This window comes from Panthera leo, chromosome C2, assembly GCF_018350215.1.
Source record: "Panthera leo isolate Ple1 chromosome C2, P.leo_Ple1_pat1.1, whole genome shotgun sequence".
Taxonomy (NCBI): domain Eukaryota; kingdom Metazoa; phylum Chordata; class Mammalia; order Carnivora; family Felidae; genus Panthera; species Panthera leo.
Window position 1 is genome coordinate 67,920,738 of NC_056687.1, and position 24,470 is coordinate 67,945,207.

Below are 24,470 nucleotides of genomic sequence, written 5' to 3' on the forward strand. Positions count from 1 at the left end.
ACAAAGTCAGAACTCTAGCTCCAACATTTGACCACTTATCTGAGGTTGTCTGAGTTACTACCCTCTGTGCTTTACTTTTCTTATCTGTAAAATGGAGAAAGTAGTAGCTACCTGAAATGATTTCTAAGAGGATTAAATGAGATAATGTTTGCAAAGCTCTTAGATATAGTATCTAAGACATGATAAGGATTCAAGAAAGAGCTATTCTTATATCAAATTTATAATTATTTCTTATAAAGGTAAAACTAAATGGCCCTGCTTTTGTTCATTAATCAAAACTCTTAAATATCTACTATGTGCCAGGCTAGGTGCTATGGGTACAGAGATGAATAATTCTTGGTTCCTGCTCTTGAGGACCTCAAATGGAGTTGGAGACCCATATGTAAATGAAAAATGGCAGATGCAAGAGGTGAAGCCATGAGCAGCAGGCTGTGGGGAATGGGAGGAAGGGGAACCCAAACAAGGTGGCTTGGTTTTGCCTTTGCTTGCCTATGAAGTTTATACTCCAGTGATCCCAGTCTGCCGGGTCCCTGGTACACTGTTGTTTCCTGCCACTGCTCTTCTCTCTGTCTGAAATGTTTCCTCCCCTTATCTGTCTGCTAATCTCTTCTTTATCTTTCAGAATTCAGATCAGCATCCACTTTCTCTGGGGATCCTTGCGGGATTCCCTGTATTTGTCTTCCTGCCTCATCTGATCCTACAATAGGTCCTTTGTTTGCTTTCAAGATTCCTTCCCTCCTAGGTGGTGAACTTTCAAGGACTTGTTACACTCATTTCTTTATCCCCAGATCCTAGCAGAGTACCTGTCACATTGTGGGTCCACCATCAATATCCATGAATTTCAAAGAGATAATCAGGCTGAGTCCTGAAGGAGGAATAGGACAAGGATATTTTTTTTTTAAATCAGAGAAGGGCATTTCAGGCATAGGAAATTGTATATATGGAGGCAAAAGGGAATGAGGATTTCAAAATAATGACTAGGTTTTTTGGCAGTATGGAAAATAAAACGAATGGCAGAGAATAACCAGAGGTGATGTTTGGAAATTAGTTTAGACTCAAATAGCCAAACAAGGGCATTTTTAGCCTAGCTGAGGAGTGTGAACTGATGCTTGCTGCCTACAGGTAATGGGGAGCCAATGTAGGACTTGAGAAAGAAGTGAAATGAGACGATTTGTATTGTAGACAGAGCTCTCCGGTAGGGGTAAGATGTCAAGTGGGGTGAGGGAGGGCTGTGACTGGAAGCAGGGACACAGCTCAGTGGCAGTAATCCAGGTAAAACATTCATATGTGTATCGCTGTTCAGAGACCAGGAGTTTTAAGCATGTAAATCCTCATATAAAAATAAAATATTGCCTCTAAAAATTGAGTGTTTATCTATCTCCTTTATCTCAACTAATATTCAGACAGTTTCTTCTGTATAATATAAAGATATAATCATAATTTTCTGATTGATTAATTTTGATTTGTAGATGCTGTGAAATTTGTTGATGATTGTGCCAGGCACCATTCAGTGAAACAACTTCAACTTTCTCCACGACTTCTGGAAGTGACAAAAACAATCAGGGTTGAAAACCTGCCACCTGGGGCTGATGACTATAATTTGAAATGTTTATTTGAAAATCCTCTATATGGAGGAGGAAGAATTGCCAGGATTCAGTGTTTGCCTGAAGAGAGTTCAGCTCTGATTGAGTTTTTTGACAAAAAAGGTAATATCTATGAGCTTGACATTATAAACCTACCTGACATAATCTAAACTGTTTTAGCGGATCTTAATAGTTATCAGTTGAGTTCTGATGCATGTTATTTTTTATTCATAAATTTCATTGGAAATCCAATTAGTAATCCCATTCATCTGGGATATCACAGTTAATGGGCCCAGTGATTTAAACATTAGAGAAGCAATGCTGAAGACATAAGGAGATTCTCTCATGAGTCTCTACCTATAATGGAAAATACATAATTCTTAGAATCTTTGAAATACTGTATTAAAGAAGAGGTGATCTGTGTTTTAGCTGTATACTTGGTAGAAATTTTCAAGTTAATTTCCACAAGATTAGGTAAAGAAATGCTCAGAAACACATACAGTTCCTATAAAGTATCACTACTTCCCCTTTCACCTGTCAGTATCATCATTCAGAAATTAATAGGGGTGGTTAGTGGCATCCATTGGATGCCTGCTTGATAGTTCTTTGCAGCAACCCTGTGAAAACCATGTCCAGCTGAATCTCAGGGAAACACTTCTGAGGGTTTTGTGGATATTAGATTGCCAGTTCTCCGAGGCATGTGCAAAGTCAGCGCAGAGATTCCACTTGATGCTCAGAGGTGAAGGCTGAGGAGTAGGAATTAGGGGGTCAGACATTTTAGGGAAAGAAGGAACAGTGAGTTTGGGATTACCAGGGGGAGCATGAGACAGGATCACGTGGTATTCCACCCACTGAAGATAAACTGCTTCATGGGCATAGGGGAAGGAAGCTCCCTTGGGCTTTGATGAGTTAGGGAAACGGGTGAAGGTATGGTTTAGATTAAAATGGAATGAAATTCCTAGTATTCCTTGGACAAGGGGACAAAAGAGGAGCTTCTGTCACAATTTCTTTAAATCTCCCTGAGCCTGGGTTTGGGATTAACAGCTGTCTACTCTAGAAGTTAACTTCCCAGTTTATGGTGGGGCTTCCAACCTCTTGAAGGCTTGGGCAGTTGACTGTGTCCTCAGAATGTCTACATTACATTCTGTATGGCTAATAACAGGAACTGCTTAATCTGGGTTACTTTATGCAGAGCTGCATCTGTGAACAGCAGGGTACTCTCAGAGGTTCCCCTTCACCCTGACCTCTTGATGCTGTCTGACTGTGTTGACCATGCCTTTTCCTCTAAACCCACAAACTCTGTGTTCTCTGTGGTCTGAGATATACTGATCTTCCCTTTCTTTCTCTGGCTGCTCCTTCTCGTGATGATGACTTACATTTGCATAACCCTGCAAGGTGCTACAAAATACATTCACAGGCACTGCTTTATGGGCATTGCTATTACTGTAATTCCTATTTTACAAATGAGAAACTGCAGCAGAGAAATGTCAAATAACTTGACCAAGGTTACACAGCTAGTACATGATAGAGCCAGGATTTGAACATGGCTAGACTGGACCCTAATCTATGCTCTTAAATTCTCCACTCTTTCCTAATCTCCCGCTCACCTATACCATTAATTTTTCTTATGGGCCATCTCACCACTTACAACAGGTTATTAGTAATGAGGCAAACTGTAGCTAAAGCTGGATTAAAAGGATAATTTATTTAGCAGTCTACATTTTATGCAGATTATTTAAGAGGAATAAGTAAGGCACTTACTCTAAAATTATTTTGTTCAATTTTACAAAGCCTGATTCACAAAATCTTAAGGAAAGGAACTCTTTTTTTTTTAAGGAGAGGGGAACTGTTCCAGACTTTTAAAAAAATGTTTATTTATTTGTTTTGAGAGAGAGAGTGAGCAGGGAGGGGCAGAGACCAAGAATTCCAAGCAGGCTCTGCATTGCCAGCACAAAGCCCAACTCCTGAACCATGAGATCATGGCCTGAGTCAAAACCAAGAGTTGGATGCCTAACCAACCAAGCCATCCAGGCGCCCCTTAAGAGAAGGAACTCTTATTGAATACCTGTTATAGGTGAGATCTTTTGTTGTATTTTCTATCACAGTATTTCACTGAATCCTAGTAATAACTTACATATAGTTACTTTTTCTTGTACAGAGAAGGAAACAGGGTGGAGAATTTAAGCCACAATAAGGAGTCATCTGTGATGATTCTTGGGTCAGACAGATCCTGGCTTTGATGCTTATTAGCTTTGTGATCTTGGGCAAATTACTTAATTACTTTATTATTTTAAATATATTTTTTATTGAAATATAGTTGACACACAATGTTACATTAGGTTTAGATGTTCAACATAGGGATTCAACAACTCTATACCTTATCCTCTGCTCACTGTATGGTGTAGCTACTGTCACCATACAGGGCTATCGCAATATCACTGACTGTATTCCCTATGCTATACCTTTCATCCCTGTGACTTACTGATTCCGTAGCTGGAATGTATCTCCCACTCCCCTTTATCCATTTTGCCCATCCTCCAACCCACTTCCCTTTGGCAATCATCAGTTTTTTGTTCTCTGTATTTATTGGTCTGCTTGTTTGTTCATTTGTTTTGTTTTTCAAGTATTTATTTATTTTTGGGAGAGTACAAGCAAGGGAGGGGCAGAGAGAGGGGGACAGAAGAGAGCCTGATGTGGGGCTCCAACTCACAAACCATGAGATCATGACATGAGCCACCTAGGTGCTCCCATTTGTTTTGTTTTTTAGACTCCACATAAAAGTGAAATCATACGGCATTTGTCTTTCTCTGACTTATTTCACTTAGCACAATACCCTCTAGGTCCATCTGTGTTGTCACAAATGGCAAGAGCTCATTGTTTTTTTACGGCTAATTAATATTCCATCGTGTGTGTGTGTGTGTGTGTGTGTGTGTGTGTGTGTGTGTGTATAATCACATCTTCTTAATCCATTCGTCTGTCAGTGGCCACTTAGGTTGTTTCCATATCTTGGCTATTGTAAATAATGCTGCCATAAACATAGTGGTACATGTATCTTTTTAATTAGTAGGGTTTTTTTTTGTTTGGTTTCAGTAAATACCCAGTAGTAGAATTACTGGACTGTCTGGTCTTTCTATGTTTTATGTTTTGAGGAATCTCAATACTGTTTTCCACATTGGCTTCACCAATTTACATTCCTACCAACAGTACATGAAGGTTCCTTTTTCTCCACATCCTTGCCAATGCTTGTTATTTCTTGTCTTTTTGATCACATTAGTGATCCTGCCCAGGCTTGGATCCTGCACAAAGCCATGTTGGGAAGTTCATATTATGTGTAATGACCTCTGAAGGCCACATCCTTTTCATGATGTCTGGCTCCAGGCCTAAGAGACAATCATGCACAAGGGGAAATTATTTTTAACACCTTTATACAAGGATGCTATTTTAATTCAACTTGTTACTGGAGTTCATTCTAATTCCCTTCCTTCTTAGACCTCTTGTGCCCATCTAATAACTAACACAAAATGAAGAGGGGCTTTGGGAAGAAGAGTACCCGCCCACACACACACACACACACACACACACACACACACACACACACATCCCACCCTAGGAACTTTCCCAGTAGAAGTGGCAGGAGAGGGGGTCATAGCAGGGACAAGGGGAGGTTCAGAACCTACTGAATCAGAATCCTTGGGGTTGGGCTTTCTAATGACTAGGAGGTGATCCTCTTTGGAACCCCTGGTAAAGGAGCAGGAGCATTGGCTTGAGAGTTAGACACTGGCTCAAATCTTAGATAATACTAATATTAGATGACCCTATTTGAGTTCTCTAACCTTTCCTAGCATCAGTTTTATCATTTGTAAATAGGGATGATAATAATAGTGTCTCTATCTCAAAGGGTTATTGTGAGGATTAAATAAATAAATATATGTAAAGCACTTAAAATGGTGTCTGACACATGGTAAGCTATGGTAATTATTATTATGCTCCCCCTCTTAGAGGTATTAATGGAATCTAAATCATCTATGAAGCCTAAAATTGTGAGACTGTATAAGAAGCAGCAAATAGCATGATTCTTACGTGAGCTTTGCTTTCAGCACCAGAACATTCTTTACACTGGGACCAAACATTGCCCCCATACTTGTGAACAAATTCTTATCTATTTGTTAATCTGGTGGTGATATATCAGTGTTACCAGAAAACAGAAAATAGAGGGGTGCCTGGCTGGCTCAATCAGTGGGGCACGCGACTCTTGATCTCAGGGCTATAAGTTTGAGACCTATGATGGGTGTAGAGATTACTTAAAAATAAAATAAAATAAAAAGAAGATAGAATTTGCTTAGCAGAATTTCACCATAGGGTGATCTTGGTTGGAAAGTATTCCATTAAACAAGGGATACCTATGCAGTATTAATACAAATCTATTTATATTTGAGCATAATAACATGCTTTTTAATAGCATGTTATAACATCAAAGTTCTACAAACACGAGGCTTTTTTTTCTCTAATAGAAAAGATTTTTTTTTCACTTGAAATACATTACTCTGGGATTACTTTATTTGTTTCTTTCCTTTTAAGTGTTACACACCATCACGACCAAGAAACTTGACCTCAGTAATATGCCGCTCTCTGTGTTTCCGTACTATGCCTCTTTGGGCACGGCCTTGTACGGAAAGGAAAAACCTCTGATTAAGCTTCCAGCACCATTCAGAGAATCGTTAGATCTTCCCTTATGGAGATTCTTGAAGAAAAAGCACCATCTGATGGATGAGATAAATGAAGAAGTGAGGCGTTGTCACTCTGAACTAATGTGGTCCGAACTCAGTGGTGAAGTTACCATCAGACCTGCAACCACATTATTCAGTCTAGGTAGACTAAGGATCAGGACTTGGCGGAAAGATGTTTCCACAGCATTCTCTAGCATCAGGTCTAAATATAAAGTCACCCCATTGAAAGTGGATCCCATAGTGTGGGACACCATAAAAAATAGTTTAGAAGACGACAGGATTTTGACTGAATTTGATACACTTATGGGGGTTGTAACCTTAGTAGGGAAATCAGAGGATGTACAGAATATTGAGCCACAAATCAAGGAATTAATAGAAAGTACAATTCAAAAAATTAAAAAAGAAGAGCAAAGTGTAAAGGAAAAAGTGGCCATTGCTCCAGGAAGGTATTCTCTTTTGTGTCACAGTGGCATCCTGGAGCGTCTCCGCACTGAGTGCCCAGAGATGGAGATGTCTTATGATGAAGCTTCTCAACACATGAGCTTCAAAGGACTCCGCACAGATGTGTATAAAGCAAAGTGTGAAATACAGAAAAAGATGTACACCATGGCTCAAAAAAACATCCAGCTTCCCCCCGAGATTTTTCAATTTTTGCAAAAAGTAGACTGTACAGAATTCTCTAAGTCTCTTTTTATAGCACAGAAAATTCTTGCTGTTTATGAGCTAGAGGGTACAGCTGTTCTTCTAACCAGCTATTTCTCTGAAGTCCTATTAGATGCTGAAAAGCAAATGGTCAGTGCCTTAAGTTCTAAGCGCATAGACATTGAGGACAAGGACATTCTTAATGGCAAGAAATGGAAAGGGCTCACTCGCAGATTGCATAAGAAACATAATTCCTCGTCAAAGACTGTAATAATCGATGAGTTAACTTCAGGAACCAAAGCTGAGGTTATCATTGCAGGCTGTGTGAGAGAAGTGAATGAAACCTATAGCTTGCTTTTTGACTTTGTGGAAGAACACACGAAAATAGAGAGATTGGTTGAAATAGAGCCTTCCATAATCATTGATTATTTGAAGACAGAAAAAAAGCCATTCTGGCAAAAGATAAAGAAGACAAATGTTCAAGTAATTTTCAATGCTGAGAATAAAAAAAAAGGCATTTTACTAATTGGCCCAAAGGCTAAAGTCCTGGACGGCATGCACATCATCAAGCAAGCCTGGGAATCCATCTGTGTTGAAAGCATCCATATTGATAAGCCAGGAGTCAGCCAGTTCTTCCAGGAGAAAGCACAGTATTATAAAAGTGAAGTCAAACGGTTATTTGGATGTTTCATTGAACTACAGGAGAACGGAGGGAAGAAGGAGGGAGGTGGCACTGATGGACAGAAGTGCTCTTCTCGGGCAGAGCTGGCCCCTGGAGTCTCTCTGATTGTGCAACAGGGCGACTTGACACAGTTTCCTGTGGAAGTGGTGGTGAGCACTGCAAATGAGGACCTGAAGCTCTCTGGCGGCCTAGCGGCTGCTCTTTCTAAAGCAGCTGGCCCTGAGCTCCAAGCAGACTGTGACCAGATAGCGAAGAAGATGGGCAAGATCCCCCCTGGCCGTGCCGTCATCTCCAAAGCAGGAAAGCTCCCATACCGGCATGTGATTCATGCCGTGGGGCCCAAGTGGAAGGGAGATGAGGCCCTGAAGTGTGTGCTCCAGTTAAAGAAAGCTATAGAAGAAAGTCTCCATTTGGCTGCAAAATACAAGTACCGATCCATAGCCATCCCTGCTATCAGCTCTGGAGTCTTTGGCTTTCCCTTAGCCCGGTGTGTGAAGACTATTGTTTTGGCTATCAAGAAAAACTTCCAGCTTAACCAGGATGGAAATACCTTGAAAGAGATTTACCTTGTGGATACAGCAGAGAAGGCTGTGGAGGCCTTTGCAGAGACAGTGAAAACTGTATTTGAAGACTCCCTGTCTGTTGCCGCTTCGCTGCCCAGTTTACCCGCAGCAGTCCAGCCCAGCTTGGTAACAGTTCATGGAAACGGACAAATGTCATTGTCCCAGGGAAATCTGAGGCTCCTGCTGGTGAAAGGGGATGTGCAGAGTGCTACGGTGAGTGTCCCTACCTACAGAACACCCACCAAGGTGCTGTGACTCCAGTTAGCCTGTTGCCAAAGGAAGATTAGGATCGAGGGAAAGAATCCCATGCCTGCCCTCCCGGCCTCAAAACCGGTTTCCTCAGAAAACTGGGCTGCTTCATTGAGGCATTTACTAACAGCGATTGGCCAGTTAACCGTGGGGACTGCAAGTGTATTCAGATCGCTAGGTCTCCGGTAAATGTGAAAACCCACAGGAAGATCTTACATTTACACTTAACCTCACCACTTACACATTTATACTTTTTCAGTGCCTTTATACCTGTCATATTTTGGCAAATCTAAGGTTAATTTCCTGTCAAATTTACAGAGAGCAGATACAGAAAAATTAGAATATTTGATGAGGGCAGAGGACAGGAATCTTGTCAATGGCGCTGAACCAGGGTGAGCCACGTTACTCCTCAGTGACCCATGCGGGGCAGCTGTGAACATCGCTTGGTCACATTCCCTCTCCTCTCTTCTCTTGGTGCCTTAATCTAGCCTGATTTAGAAAGTCTCTATCAGGTCCAACCAATCTGCTCACAGCTCAAACGTACCGGGCTTATGTTCATGCTGGCCCCCTCCCAGATGACTGTCCTGTCTTCCTCTGCCTGCTGCAGGGATTCCCGTTTTCTAGACCCCAGAAGTCACTTCCTCTGTGCTGCTTCAGTGACCCCATACTATTTATATATTGCTTTTTGACAGCTCTCTGTTGTCCTAGAGTGTTAATTAAATAAGCTTCTAGTAACCCTTTGCCTTGGATGGCATTTCAACCTCTGAAATTAATCATCTTAGTTTCCCCCTCATCGTGCCAAGCACGTGGCTCAAACATAGTCCTCCTTGATGAATGCTTTTTGTTAGCATCTGAGACAAATTGTTGGCTTTCTCTTTAAGGCTGATGTTCTTGTCAACTCCATTCCCATGGATCTTGAGCTTAATAGAGGGCCCCTTTCTCAGGCCCTCCTGGCAAAAGCTGGGCCAAAGCTCCAGGAGGAATTGAACATTGTCGGACAAATGGCAATTGTTGGCATGGGCACAGTTCTCCAAACCAGCGGACACAGTCTGCACTGCCGCCGTGTGCTTCACGTGGTGGCTCCGAACTGGAGAGATGACAGCACATCTTCATACAAGGTGGGCCAGGAGTTAGGTTCTCTAGGAAATTGGGTAGCCTTCTGGACCCTCCTCTCAGGGTAATGTAGCTTGCCTCTCTGTCACATTCTCAGCAGGTTCTATCATTTGGGCTGTTTGTTTTGTTTTGTTTTGTTTTGTTTTGTTTTAGCCCTAGCTGACTTCTGAAGACTGGTTAATAATATAAATTGATTATAGCGCCCAGTCATTATTGGGGCTCATTAAGAGGTATGGAAAATGGCGCGTCCTCAGTGGGGATAGCAAGGCGAGGGCATGGAGAATGGAAGAGGATGAAGGATTAGAACAGTTTTTGCCCTGCTTCTTATCTTCATTGCTGAGTAAGTTTGGATCTTTTTGGAGGGCCTCTGACATTCTCTTTTTCTTTTCCTCATCAGCTCCTATACTCTTCTTTCCTTTTTTTGACTGCCCTTCACCTCTGTTGAAAGCGGAGGAGTAGACAGAGATCACGGTCAAAGTTGCTAAATTTTTGTCCTTTTTGTTCTGACTCCCAATTCTAGGAAAGATGCATAAAGTTGTGCTTTGTGCCTTTCAGATCATGGGAGACATAATCAGAAAATGTTTGGAAATCACTGAGAGCTTATCCTTGAAATCAATTGCATTTCCAGCCATAGGAACAGGAAATTTGGGGTTTCCTAAAACCATTTTTGCTGAATTAATCATTTCAGAAGTGTTAAAATTTAGTAGCAAGACTCAACTGACAACTTTACAAGAGGTTTACTTTCTGCTGCACCCGAGTGACCATGGAAATATTCAGGTACAATCTCACTAACTTCTGGTTGTTTTGGCAGCTGAGCCCTCATGTTCTCACATGTCTTCTTGGTCTATTAGGTTGTTTTTTCCATGTATTTCCCATACATGGGAAAGTAAAGGAATAGTGTAGACTAGTTGTAGCACAGCAAATTTCAAGCAAATTTATGGATATGGAAAAAAATTTAACTTCTTATTAAGGAAATTTTTAAGCATTAATGAAAGTAGACAAAATAGTATAATGAATTCCCTGTACCCATTACTCATCAATCACAATTATCAACCTCTGGCCAATATGTTTCATTTCTATCTCTATTTATTTCCCCTCTTCCTATGTTATTTTTTTCTTTTTATTTATCTTTTTAATTTAAATTTTAGTTACCATAAAGTGAAATATTGGTTTCAGGAATTGAATTTAGTGGTTCATCACTTACATACAGCACCCAGCGCTCATCACAACAAATGCCCTCCTTAGTATACCCATCACCCATCTAGCCCTTCCCCCCCCCCCCACCTCCCTCCCTCAACCGTCAGTTTGTTGACTATCCTTAAGAGTCTCTTGTGGTTTGTTTCCCTCTCTTCCCGCCCCCTCTTCCCATGTGTTCATCTTTTTTTCCCCCTAAATTCCACATATGAGTGAAATCATATGGTATTTGTCTCTTGAGCAAATCCTAGACATAACTTTACCCATAAACAATTCAGTGTTTATTTTATTTTAAACAATAGGATTCTTTTTGAAAGGTAACATGGCCACAGTGCTATTTCACACATAAAATAAATTGAAAATCATTTCATTATTTTAGCAATTACCAAATGATGTTCAGATTTCCAATTGTCTCATAAAGGCCTTATTTTGTTTTTATAGCTTGTTTGTTTTAATCAGAATCCAAATAAGGCCCCTATATTGCAGTGGAGCTGACATCCCTTAATCCTCTTTTAATCTATAGGATTCCCTTCCATATGAACATGGAAATCTTAATACATAATATAAAAGTTGTAGTCCTCTAAATAGGAGAAAAAACAGTTGTAGTCTTGTAAATAACATGAGGAGAATGTCAGGATGAGATACAACTAAAAGGTGGGGTTAGAATGAACTCAGCACATCCCCATGTGGGTAGGAGAGTTGGAACTAGAAATACCAGAACCCCCTTCGGTTGTGGAAAGTCTTTCAACCGGCTGTTCACCTTTACACATGGAGCTTCCCTAGAGGCCCATGAGCCTGAGACCCTGGCTCTATAGTCTTCCCTGGCCCCCTCCAGCTACTGTATCAGTCTTTTAGCAAAAAAGTTACTCATTTTTTTTCCCCCCCCCCAAAAAATCTCTCCTGCTTGTTTAAAAGGAGAAATAAAGTGATGATTTGATGGTGTCACTAACAGGAAAAGAAATGGAATTCACAGGCTCACTAACTCTAGAATACATACACCAGCCTCTTATCCCAGAGAGGACTACTCCCCTAATGGTTCCTCTCCTGGTACAAATAAGAAGTTAAAAAATAAAGTGTTTCTGTCCATGTGACTATCTTTCTCATAATACTGCGGGTTTTTTTAACAACTGGCAAGATACCTGCTCTCACTGATTATGAAAACAACACATATTCATTGTAGAAAATTTGAACCATACAAAATGTATTCATTCTTTTAGTTGAATTTCATCCTGGCCTTCTTTTATACATGTGTACTTTTTTTTTTTTTTTTTTAATTATAGAGAGAGAGAGAGAGAGAGAGAGAGTGAGTGAGTGCAAGTAGGGGAGGGGCAGAGGGAGAGAGGGAGAAAGAGAATCCCAAGCAGGCCCTGTACTGTCAGCACAGAGCCCAATGTAGGGCTCAAACTCATGAACTGAACTGTGAGATCATGACCTGAGCTGAAATCAATAGTCAGACGCTTAACCGACTGAGCCACCTAGACTCCCCTGAAAATGAGATTTGAAATGGCTACTAAATATTCTAACACATGGATATACTAAAATTTATTTAACCATTTTCCTGTTGGATTGTAAACTGTTTTATATTTTCTCTGTTATAAATAGCATGTAATGAATATGCTTTATATATAATTTATATCTTTGTTCACATATTTAATAGTTTTCCTAGAATGCATTTGTAGAAACAGAGTTATATGTATTATTTTCATAGTTTTAAAAATCTATTATGAAAATAACACTTTGAGAGTTGTTCTCTCCTGAGTATGTGTGCATTCAAGATCAAAAGCCCTGATGAATCAAATTTATTCATCTACTGAGGATTGTAGTGGTCAAAACTGTCTTTGTATTTCCAGGCATTTTCAGATGAATTCGCCAGAAGGACTAATGGAAATTTCGTCAGTGACAAAATTCCCAAGGCTGAAGATAAACAAGGTTCAGTAAAGCTTTTAAATGAGAAATTATTTCTAGTTGCTAAGTAACTATTCAGTGAAAGATGGTAGTGATGTTTTTTTATGAAAGAATCAATTACTGATAAAGAAGATATTAAATTATATCCCATACACCTGAGCATGTAAGACACTGGCTGTGTTTATGTGACCTAAAGTGAAAGAGTAGGTAGGCTAAATTATATAACCTGTACAATGGATTTTTAAGTAGTAATAAGGCTACCATTTTCTAAGGATGATGTGGCATGTTTTCTCAAACAGATAGATTTAAAGAGACAGTACCAACCAAATGCTTCTCCTCTGTCAAATTTGCTGTTGCTATATTCGAGTTTATCCTGTTTGGAGTTTGCTGAGGCTTCTTGATTCTGAATGTGTATGTTTCCCATCAAATTTGGGAATTTTTCAGTCTCTTCTTCAATTATTTTACCACACTGATCTCTCTCCAGTGCCCCGATAACAAGAATGTGAAGTGTTTTGATAGCATTCCACAGGGCCCCAGGATCTCTTTTTTTTCTTTTTTTAAAATCTCTTTTCTCTCTCTGTTCTTCACATTGGATAATTTCTTTTGATCCACTTCCAAGTTCATGGACTCTTTGCTCTGTCCACTAGCCATCCAGTGAATTTTTTTACTTCAGATACTGTATTTTTAAGCTCTAAAATGTCCATTTGGTTCTTTTTAAAAATAGTTTATATTTCTCTGCAGGGCCCCTATTTTTTCCATTCATGCCAAATCATTTCCATGAATTCAACTATGTTTACTTTGACCTCAGGGAGCATAGTTATAGCAGATGCTTTAAAGTCTTGGTCTGATAATTACAACATCTGGATCATCTTGAGATTAGCATCTGAAATTGATTGTCTTTATCCTTGAGAACTCATCACATTTGCTTGGTTCTTTGGATGACAAACAATTTTGGATTATAGACTGGGCATTTTAAGTGTTATGCTGTGAAACTTGGGTCCTGTTAAAATCCTCTGGGGCACCTGGTTAGCTCAGTCGGTTAAGCATCCTACTTTGGCTCAGGTCATGATCTCAACAGCTTGTGGGTTCAAGCCCTGCGTCAGGCTCTGTGCTGACAGCTCAGAGCCTGGAGCCTGCTTCAGATTCTACGTGTCTCTCTCTCTCTCTGCCCCTCCTCTGCTCATGTTCTGTCTCTCTCTGTCTCTCAAAAAGCAAAACAAAACAAAAACAAAAAAAATCCTCTGGAAAATGGTGATCATTTTGTTTGTTCTAGCAGACAGTCCGTTCAGTTCACTCTAAGGTTCTGTCTCACCTTCTGTGTGGGTAGCAGTTCCAATGTTAATTTAGTTCTCAAAGCCTTTGTTATGCTGCTTGGGTCTGCTCCCACACTTGCAGCTCTGTGTGAGTTCAGGATTTATCACACTTCACACACAAAATAGGGGCTTCCTTCTCCAGCTCTCACGTGTCTGGGACTCCTGCACTCTCTGGCTCAAGGGAGCCCATTTTCTAGATCCTCTGGCCAGAAAGACAGCGTCTCTGGGAGTATAAGCTGCCTGTTGGGTTGCCTCATAATTTTGCATGGTAAGATTGCCCTTGTAGGCAAAGTGGAGAGAGAGAGAGAGGGAGAGAGAGAAGGGGGGGGGGAGGGGGAGGGAGAGAGAGAGAGAGAGAGAGAGAGAGCGCCTCAGGTATTGCCCATACATACACACTTTTCAGACCATAAGGGCCCTTTCTCTGGATTCTTCTGGACAGAAATACAGAATGCTCCCTGTGGTACCACTGTGGAGTTCTGTGACTGGGCCCACCTTGAGTCAGGGCCTGAATTAAAAAAGAAAAATTATGGACAACCATGATGATTACTTCTCATACTCTTTAGCTCATAGGGACCCTTTCTCCTAATCCTCTGGCCACAAAGACAGGAATTCTTATAGCGTAGTTCTGCAACTGGGCCACCTTGGGCCAGTGCTGGGAGAGAAAAGAGGAAATATTTCAAAACAAAATAAAATGAGAAACTCCCCCTCCCCTTCCAGGTGGCTTCTTCAAGTACTGACTTCCTCCCCCAGTCTGCCTGCTGTTTACTTTTCAGTTCTCAGTTAGTGGCTTTTTTGTATTTATCCTGCATTTTCAATTGTAAATCATGAGTGAAATAGATGCTAGGGGGCCTGACTTCACCCTGGCCAGCAGCAGAAGTCATGTTTGATACGTATTATGTTATATCTATTATATTTATATAATAGATATTATTTATATATATTTATATATAAATATATATTTTATGTATTTATTATATGTATATATATTTAAAGTTTATTTCTTTGTTTTGATAGAGACAGAGACAGTGTGAGCAGAAGAGGGGCAGAGAGTGAGGGAGAGAGAGAGAATCCCAAGCAGGCTGTGCACAGAGCAGAGTGCGATGCGGGCCTTGAACTCCCCAACCATGAGATCATGACCTGAGCCAAAATCAAGAGCCAGATGCTTAACTGACTGAACCACTCAGGTGCCCCAATATGTATTATATGTTATAATCCTTTTTCAGAAATGGACCATCACTGGGGCTTAGAGTCAGGGCTGGTTAAGGGCCGGAAGTCACAGAGAGGGGGAAGAAGTATGAGAGGAGCACGTGTGAGGAGTGTGTGATCTAAGTTGTTCTTACTGTTGCCAACTTGGTGATGGACTCCATTTTTCTTCTCAGTTTTCTATGGGACTGGGTTTAGCCCAGATGTAGGAATGCATGAAATGATGATTGGTCCCATCATCTTCCAAGTGGCCTTTGGAGATATCACCAAAGAAGAGGCAGATATGATTGTAAACTCAACATCAAAGACATTTAATCTCAAAGCAGGTACTTGACTTGTCAGATTTTGAGTAGGGTAATAGTCAACTATTCTACAATTGCTACAAACTGGTTTCTACAACTTTGGCTTATTAATGTTAATTAATAACTTTAAAATTATTTTGACACGGTTTCTGCTAATTGGTAGTTTATAAATTTTTCTTCTTTCTTATCAGAAATACCAGGTGATAGGATTCCTTTGATGATCGGGAAAGCTTTTAGTTAATGAGGCAATCATTCTGATTCAAATGTATTATTTTCATTTTTTAAAATTCATGTTTGTAACTTTGCTTTTTCTCCTGTAGGGGTGTCCAAAGCAATTTTAGAATGTGCTGGACAAAATGTGGAAATGGAATGTTCTCGCCAAGGTAAGGCACAATACTATTTTTTGCTTCAAAATTGTAAGTGGGAGGCTGAATATGGAAGGCTTTGGAGAGGCTGGGGAAAGTCTTGGGATTGGGGAGAAAACGTATTAATCTTAAAATCATACATTTGACCAAAGACTTCTAAGCATAGACAATTAGAAGTGAAAAGCAATCTCACAGTTAAAAAGAGAAAAAAGATTCATCAAAGACCATATTTTAGGAGTCTCTTATTCACATAGAATGCTTTATGTGCCAAACCAAACATTTTGCTTCCTAAACAATCAAAGAGTAGGTTCAATAAAGAAGATGTGGTACATATATATACAATGGAGTATTACTTGGCAATCAAAAAGAATGAAATCTTGCCACTTGCAACTACGTGGATGGAACCAGAGGGTATTATGCTAAGCGAAATTAGTCAGTCAGAGAAAGACAAATATCATACGTCTTCACTCATACAAGGACTTTAAGACATAGAAAAGATGAACACAAGGGAAAGGAAGCAAAAATAATATAAAAACAGGGAGGGGGACAAAACATAAGAGACTCTTAAATATGGAGAACAAACAGAGGGTTACTGGAGAGGTTGTGGGAGGGGGGATGGGCTAAATGGGTAAGGGGCATTAAGGAATCTAGTCCTGAAATCATTGTTGCACTATATGCTAACTAACTTGGATGTAAAGTAAAAAACAAAATAAAATGAAATGAAAAAAAGAGACAAAAAATGTAGGTTCAGTATCTAATTTTGTACCTCTCTGTTTTATGCTTCCCAGTTCAAAAGGGCAACAGTGATTATATAATTACCGAAGGTGGATTATTGAGGTGCAAAAATATTGTTCACGTTATTGGTGGAAACAATGTCAAGAGATCAATCTCCTATGTTTTGCAAGAGTGTGAAAAACGGAATTACTCGTCCATTTGCCTCCCAGCCATTGGGACAGGTTTGTAACCTCTGGCTATCAAGGCGTCCACCTTTCCTTGGATCTGGTGCTGTTAATATAGTTAATGATGAGACTGAGTAAGGGTCTTCACTCCAACGCAGCCCCCTGAGGGAGTAAGCAAAGACTGTGGGTGGTTTAAGTAAGAGGAAAACATCAAGAAAACTGAAGACAGTGTTGAATATTAATTAGAGTGACATTTGCTCTCTCTAATTGGTAGGGAAGAGACAGGAAGGGAGAGAAAAGAAAGAAACCACCCATTCCGTCTGATTCCTCAGTCTCTCTCTTTTCTGTCCCCTACATTATTTAGTCTTTAACCTCTTGCTCCATCCCTTCTCCATCCCTGCTCCATCAGAGCATCCGCTTGCACCTCGCAGTTGCTGACTCTCAGATGAATATTCCTGCCTTCTTCTTACACCTCTTGGACAGTTGGCTGCGTGGGTTGGCCTTAGGACATGTCCACACAGAAGCCTCTCAGTCACCAGAGCTTAATGGGTTTTGGTTCTAATGGGTCATAAATTCAACTCCAAATTTCCCCTTTTCAGCCTACTTGCCTCTTTTGTTTTCCTCAAACTATTTAATAGTTGTGTGGGTCTTCATGTATAAGGATGGTGCTTTGGGTTTACCATTAGTGAGGTGATGTTCTTTGAGCTCTTTTCCCAGGAATCTGAGTCATGGGCATTGATTAGGAATTTCTGCTTAGTTTTCCATAAGAGAGCTGGTCCGGGAGGCAAACATTCTCAGACTTGAAGTGGAACATAGCTGATTGGTCCCAAAGAGCCCTGGATTGGTGATTCCATTGTGCAGCAATTGAGTGTTGCCCACTGGCATTCTAAGCCCTCCAAAAGCTTAGCTCAGTACACTTAACCACCCTTGTCATTTTCTGAGCCTTCTTCTAATCCTCTGTTATTTTGATTTCTGTAATTCTCTACCATTCCTCTTAATGTTCCCACATGGAATGCTACACCTATTTTATTACTTTCCTATTTCTGAAAGTATAATTTATAGTCCCTTTATGTTTTCATTCCCCATGTAGTATTATCCAATCTTGGGAGATTAGCCAACATGTCTGTCTGCCTGTTTCTCTATCTCTCTATCTCTATCTATGTATCTGTGTATCTATCTTTTATGAACACCCATTAATGACTCACCAGTCTCTGTCTCCATTGGTTTTTCTTCTGAGCTCTGGTCTTGTATTTCTACATAAACTTTATTTGGGCCAAGAAATCAGACAATTCAAGGGTGGCATAGACCTTCCCAAGAAAAAACAAGGAAATGAGGCAGTTTTCATTTTATATAAATGTACACATGTTTGAGTATTTCTGGGTTACTGAAAACCTGTTGTCTCTTCCACTGACCTGGTTGCATTGCTGGTCTGCACAAATGAATCAAGGTTAGCAGATTCTCCTTGCTTGTTGTCTTTACCAGTCTCTATCACCACCTGATTTGGTCCTTAGACTAAAGCACTAAGGACCTTTAGTGGTGTTTATGTGTTGAACTGGGACTGTGATTGAGACAGCTTCTGGCAGTAAAAGAAGCCCTCTCCCTGGTTCCTTACAGACACATGCCTGGGGGAAGGGGTGGGTGTCCAGCGATACTCGCAAGCACCTCAAGTTCAATGTAGACTATGAACTTTCTTCTGTTGTCTTCTGCCCTGAACCTGCCCTTCCTCTTGTATCCCTGATCATGTTAAAAGCATCACTTTCTACTTATAATCCTTGACTCTACAGTCTTTATCACTCCTATGTTCATTAGCTTATTAACTAATTTGATTAAATGTTTACCAAGTGCCTGCCATGTGCCAGGCACTGTGTTTAGGCACTGGAGACAGAAAGATGTCTCAGAAAAGGGTCTAGTCCATAAAGAGCACCTAGCCTACTGTGAGAGACAGACATGTAAACAAACTACTGCAATACAGCACGACTCATGATGCACACATACTGGTGGGTGGGAGGCAAAAAAGAAGGAACACAGGGTCAAAGATAAACCCAGCTGGTCACTAGGTCCTGCTGACTTCACTTCCCAACTGTCTTCTCAGTCCCTGTACCTGACTCTTCATTCTGGCCTCTTCTTTTTGTTCAGCTCTGGTATTTTGCCTAAACTTTTATTATAGCCTCCTATCTAGATATGGGCTCCTGTGGAGGAGACCCACCCCTAGATTTATCCTTCTCAAAAACAGATCTTTTGCCCTGAACACACCAGGCTAAGCATATCAAACCCCTGTTACAGTTCTATCAGGCATAGCCTTTCCCTCAGCTTCTCTTACTTCACCTGTTGAATACCTATTTATGCCCATATATCACATCCTCTGTGTTCTAAGTGCCTAGCTGAGAGCTAGCCCATGATGGGACATAGTAAATGTTTGTTGACAGCGAATGAATGTGTCTGAACACTCCCATTTAAAATCTTCCAAAAATCACGGGATAACCATAGCTTTGCAAAGGAGAATTGATCTCTTTTCCTGATCATCTAATAAAAAAAAAAAACCTGAACAAACCCATTTGTTTAGTTTTGTACAGGGTTTGTCTACATTCCCACAAGTGTCTATGTAGCCAGGCCAGAGTGGTCTACTCTCATTTCTGCATTAGAGGTGGACACCGTCAACAGGGAACATCCAAGTGGGCTGTTAGTCTACCACACCAGGTTGGTCAAGGGATTTTTACACTGCTCCCCATTGTGATTTTCCAGTTGCCACTTATTTGTATGCGACTGCTTCCATGGCTTTTCATGGGACTTTTCAAGGGACTTTTCATGATCTTACCTGGGCATTAGGCTTGCGAAACAAGATATGGAACGTGCTATACAAAGAAAAAGACTTGCTTAGGTGGCACCTCAAACCTAGAAGGTCAGCTAAAATCTCACTGAGTGTTCTAGAAAATATTTCCTAGAGGCTCATGGATAACTTGTGTGCAAAGAATTATAGATTATAACAGATAGTTTACAGCTCCAGGTATCTTACAATATTAGCTTAGTTTAAATCAGGTCCCCAAAGACATCTGGAAGAATAAAGATACATGCATATAGTCAGGTGACTCTGAGCAAAAAAGAAAAAGAGTATGATATTTCTACATATATTAGAATATTTTGCTTTTTATGGACCTTTTGAGGACACTAATGAGCTGAGAATAGTTAATTATCCTTGTAACACAGAACACAGTGAGGTAGGGTCAGCTCAACAGAGTAGATATGAACATCAGAAACCAAAAGTTAGATTTCTGGGTCCTTTGTTCATTGTTGGGCTAGTGACTTCCTGACATCCTGGAATAGAAGCTCCCTGTTGCATCTAGGACCTCAAAAGTGTTTGACCGTGCATTGCTAGAAAAGCCTGAGATGATGAAAGAGTTGGGCAGGGGGGGCATTCATTCTGTGAGGACTGGAATCCCCAACTTACTGCTCAGCCTCCCCAGTTGGGTCTTTACCCCTTCCTGTTTTTATTATTTGCTTTTCTAGGAAATGCCAAACAAGACCCAGGTATGGTTGCTGATGCCATCATTGATGCCATTGAAGACTTTATCCAAAAAGGATTTGTCCGGTCTGTGAAAAAAGTTAAAGTTGTTATCTTTATGCCTCACCTACTGGACGTGTTTTGGGCCAGCATGAAAAAAAGAGAACCATCTCTGACTTCTCCCCAACAGTCTCTGCCGTCTAAATTAACATGTGAGTTGACCTTTTTTATGAAATGCATATTCCTAATATGGATGTCACATGAGAAATAGCTAATCTTAAACATAACTATCAGAAAGAGAAATTAAGAAAATAATCCCATCTACAATTTTATCAAAAAGAACAAAACACCTAGGAATAAATTTAACCAAGAAGGTGAAAGACCTATACTCTGAAAACTATGAGACATTGATGAAAGAAATTGAAGATGACAAATGGAAAAAATATACCATCCTTATGGGTTGGAAGAATTAGTATTGTTAAAATGTCCATACTACCTAAAGCAATCCACAGGTTCCATGCGATCCCTATCAAAATTCCAAAGGCATTTTTCACAGAAATAGAACAAACAGTCTTAAATTTGTACAGACCCACAAGGCCCTTAATAACCAGAGAAATCTTGAGAGAGAACAGAGGAGCCTGGGTGGCTCAGTCAGTTGAGCATCTGACTCTTGATCTTGGCTCAGGTCATGATCTTACAGTTCATGGGTTCAAGCCCTGCATTGGGCTCTGTGCTGGCAGCTTGGAGCCTTCTTGGGATTCTCTCTCTCCCTCTCTCTCTCTCTGCCCCTCCCTTGCTTGCACTCGCTCATGCACATGAAAGAAAGAAAGAAAGAAAAAAGGAAAGGAGAACAAAGCTGGGGGCATCACACTTCCTGATTTCAAACTATGTTATGAAGCTATAGTAATAAAAACAGTATGGCATTGGCATAAAAACAGATTAATGGGACAGATTAGAGAGCCCAAAAATAAATCCACATATATACATATCTTCTTTGACCTACAGTGGGGTTACATCCTGATAAACCCACTGTAAATTGACAATGTCATAAGTCATAAATGCATTTAACACACCTAACCAACTGAACATCATAGTTTAGCCTATCCCACCTTAAACATGCTCAGAACACATTAGACTAGAGTTGGATAAACTCATCTGACACAAGCCTATTTTATAGAAAAGTGTTGAACATCTCGTGTAATTTATTGAATACTATAATGGAAGTGAAAATGGAATGACTTTACAGGTACAGAATGGTTGTAAGTGTAGTGGTTTTTGACCCTCACAATGCCTGGCTGGCTGGAAGCTATGGCTCACTGCCAGTGTCCCACATCACAAGAGAGTATGCCACCACATATTACCAGCTCAGGTAAAGATCAAAGTTCAAAGTATAGTTTCTACTGAATGAGTATGATTTGCATACTATCATGAAGTTGACAAATAGTAAGTTGAACCATTGTAAGTTGGGGACCATCTGTGTGGTCAATTAATTTACAACAAAGGAGCCAATGGGAAAGGATATCTCTTCAATAAATAGTGTTTGGGTGCTTGCTTCAGCAGCACATATGCTAAAATAAATGGTGCTAGGAAAACTGGACAGCCCCATGCAAAAGAATGAAACAGGATTACTGTCTTACACCATACACAAAAATCCACTCAAGATGGATTAAAGATCTGAAACCATAACACTTCTAGAAGAAAACAGGGAGTAAGCTCCTAGATATCAGTCTTGGCAGTGATTTTCTTTGGATTTGACACCAAAGCACAAATAGCAAAAGCAGAAAATAAACAAGTGGGACTACCTCAAACTGAAGAGCTTTTCATGGCAAAGGGAACCATAAACAAAATGAAAAGGCAACCTATGGGATGGGAGAAAATATTTGTAAATAATGTATCTGATAGGGGTTAATATACAAAGGGGTTAATATATAAAGAACTGTGCAACTTAATAGGAGAAGACAAATAATTGGATTTAAAAATGGGCAGAGGATCTGAATAGACACTTTTCTAAGGAAGACATACAGATGGCCAGCAGGCACATAAAAAGGTGATAAACATCACTAATCATCAGGGAAATGCAAATCAAAACCTAAGGAGAAATCACCTCACCTGATAGAATGGCTAGTATCAAAAAGACAAGAAATAACAAGTGTTGGGGAGGATATGGAGAAAAGAAACCCTCACGCACTGTTGGTGGGAATGCAAACTTGTCCAGCCATTGTGGAAAACAGTATGGAGGTTCCTCAAAAAATTAGAAATAGAACTACCATATGATGCAGCAATTCCACTTCTGGGTATTTATCTTAAGGTAATAATAATAAAACTATCTTAAAAAGATTATCTGTACCCCCATATTCATTGCAGTAGTATTTACAAAACCAAGACATGGAAAAACCTAAGTGTCCACCAACAAATGAATGGATAAAGATAATGTGATATACACACACACACACACACACATACACACACACACACACACACATATATATATATATATATATATATATATATATATATATATATCAGACAATGGAATATTATTCAGCCATAAAAAAGGAAATCCAGCCATTTGTGACAACATGGATGGACCTTGAGGGCATTATGCTAAATGAAATAAGATGATCTCACTTAATATGTGGAATATTAAAATACAAACAAACTGTTAGATACAGAGAAGAGATTGGTGGTTGCCAGAGGCAGCAGGGGGTGGGATTGGGAGGTGAGGAGGGATGAAATGGGTGAAGAGGGACAAAAGGTACAAACTTCCAGTTATAAGATAAATAAGTCCTGGAGATTAATGTACAGCACAGTAACCAAAAAGAGAGAGAGAGAGAGAAATAGCTAATCTTCCTTTCTTTGCTTTTCTTTTTTTTTTTCTTTTTCTTTTTCTTTTTTTAGCATTTATGGGATCCCCGAGTCAATCTCCCCAAAAGCAGAATCCTTTGGTTTTGAAAAAGAAAACAGAATCAGCAAGTTTTCAGGTGTGTGGTGAAAATGTAAAATGTGTGGAAAACGCTCTCACCTGGATACAGGATCTGATTACAAAGGAACTGTGTCCTTACACCAATGAAGATGAGTGTATCAAAGATTTTAATGAAAAAGAATATCAGAAATTGAATGAGCTGCAGGAGAACTTAAATATTGCCATTTGCTTGGACAGTAAAAGACCTCTGATTGAAGTTTTTGGGATTGGCAAAGATTTGACAGAGGCTAGAAATGCAATTGAGGAAATGATCAAGAGAATTAGATTGGCCAAAGAACAGAAATCCCAGGCAGATTTTATCAGTGAATTTGTAGAATGGCAATATTATGACAAAGACACTTTTCATAGTTTTAAGAAAATAATCAATCTGCAATTGGAGAATGCAAGGAAGGCAAAAAAAAGGATAGCTGTTGTGAAAGTTAATCACCAGACCTACACCGTGGACCTGTGCAAGTACAGTGCTATAGATGCAGGAGGACGCAGTTTACCTGTTCGGCGCCTCATGAAATCTGAAGGTGAGTCAAACCTGTGTGCTTGTGATCCATTATTTTACCCCTACTTTGGGCTTAACACTATTTGGTACATACATCGAAATTGTACTCAAGCAGATCAAATTCAGGCAACTCTTATGGGATAAAATAGAAAACCTGGTGTCTGAGCTTAATGCACTGGGGAAACGTAGCTGGGTGCACTCAACAGTCTGAGGCTGACCATCTTAATAGTGACAGTACCCAAGCCTTGCAGTTGTTCCCATCTCTACAGTTTATCAGCTTTCCAGAGCCAGTTCTGCTGCAGAGATAATGGCTCCTTCAGTCAGAAGAGGGAAAGCCGTGGGCTTTAAAGAAAAGTGGCTCAAGGTTTTCTAGAACAAAAGGAGAAGACAGCCTGGTCAGAGTGGGCACTCTCTCTGTGACTGATAACCTGGAGAGCACTGGGAGCTTGTAGGATCTTCTCCCAGAATTCACTTCCTCTCCTGCCCTGAACATAAGTCTTCCTCAATGCATGCATCAGGAGGCAGCCTTGGAATTCTCTGACTGGATCTACTCCCCGAGAAGGGACTGTTTGTGTTGTGTAGATAGACATTCCTGCCTTTGAACCACACAGGTCCTGCACTGAAAACTAGTAAATTGGCTTCTGGTACATTATCTTTATCTCTCATGAGATCCGTGTGAATGAATTCCTCAGACTCTGAGCTACCCTAGGGGAATGACAAATCAAGTATGATATTCTGTTTAGCAGAAGAGAAGA

At 40.1% G+C, this 24,470-nt stretch overlaps 1 protein-coding gene across 4 annotated transcripts in view; it reads left to right on the forward strand.

The window, feature by feature from the left end:
• The window catches only part of PARP14 (poly(ADP-ribose) polymerase family member 14), a 42,288-nt gene that overhangs the window by 11,845 nt on the left and 5,973 nt on the right, over positions 1 to 24,470 (forward strand). For all 4 annotated transcript variants that reach the window (XM_042954795.1, XM_042954792.1, XM_042954794.1 and 1 more), the window contains 10 exons: positions 1,470 to 1,706; positions 6,162 to 8,410; positions 9,328 to 9,564; positions 10,115 to 10,336; positions 12,604 to 12,682; positions 15,351 to 15,500; positions 15,797 to 15,859; positions 16,630 to 16,797; positions 20,245 to 20,451; positions 23,138 to 23,737. In XM_042954795.1, the coding sequence (XP_042810729.1) occupies positions 1,470 to 1,706; positions 6,162 to 8,410; positions 9,328 to 9,564; positions 10,115 to 10,336; positions 12,604 to 12,682; positions 15,351 to 15,500; positions 15,797 to 15,859; positions 16,630 to 16,797; positions 20,245 to 20,451; positions 23,138 to 23,737 (4,212 nt within the window). The remainder of the gene's footprint in view (positions 1 to 1,469; positions 1,707 to 6,161; positions 8,411 to 9,327; positions 9,565 to 10,114; positions 10,337 to 12,603; positions 12,683 to 15,350; positions 15,501 to 15,796; positions 15,860 to 16,629; positions 16,798 to 20,244; positions 20,452 to 23,137; positions 23,738 to 24,470) is intronic.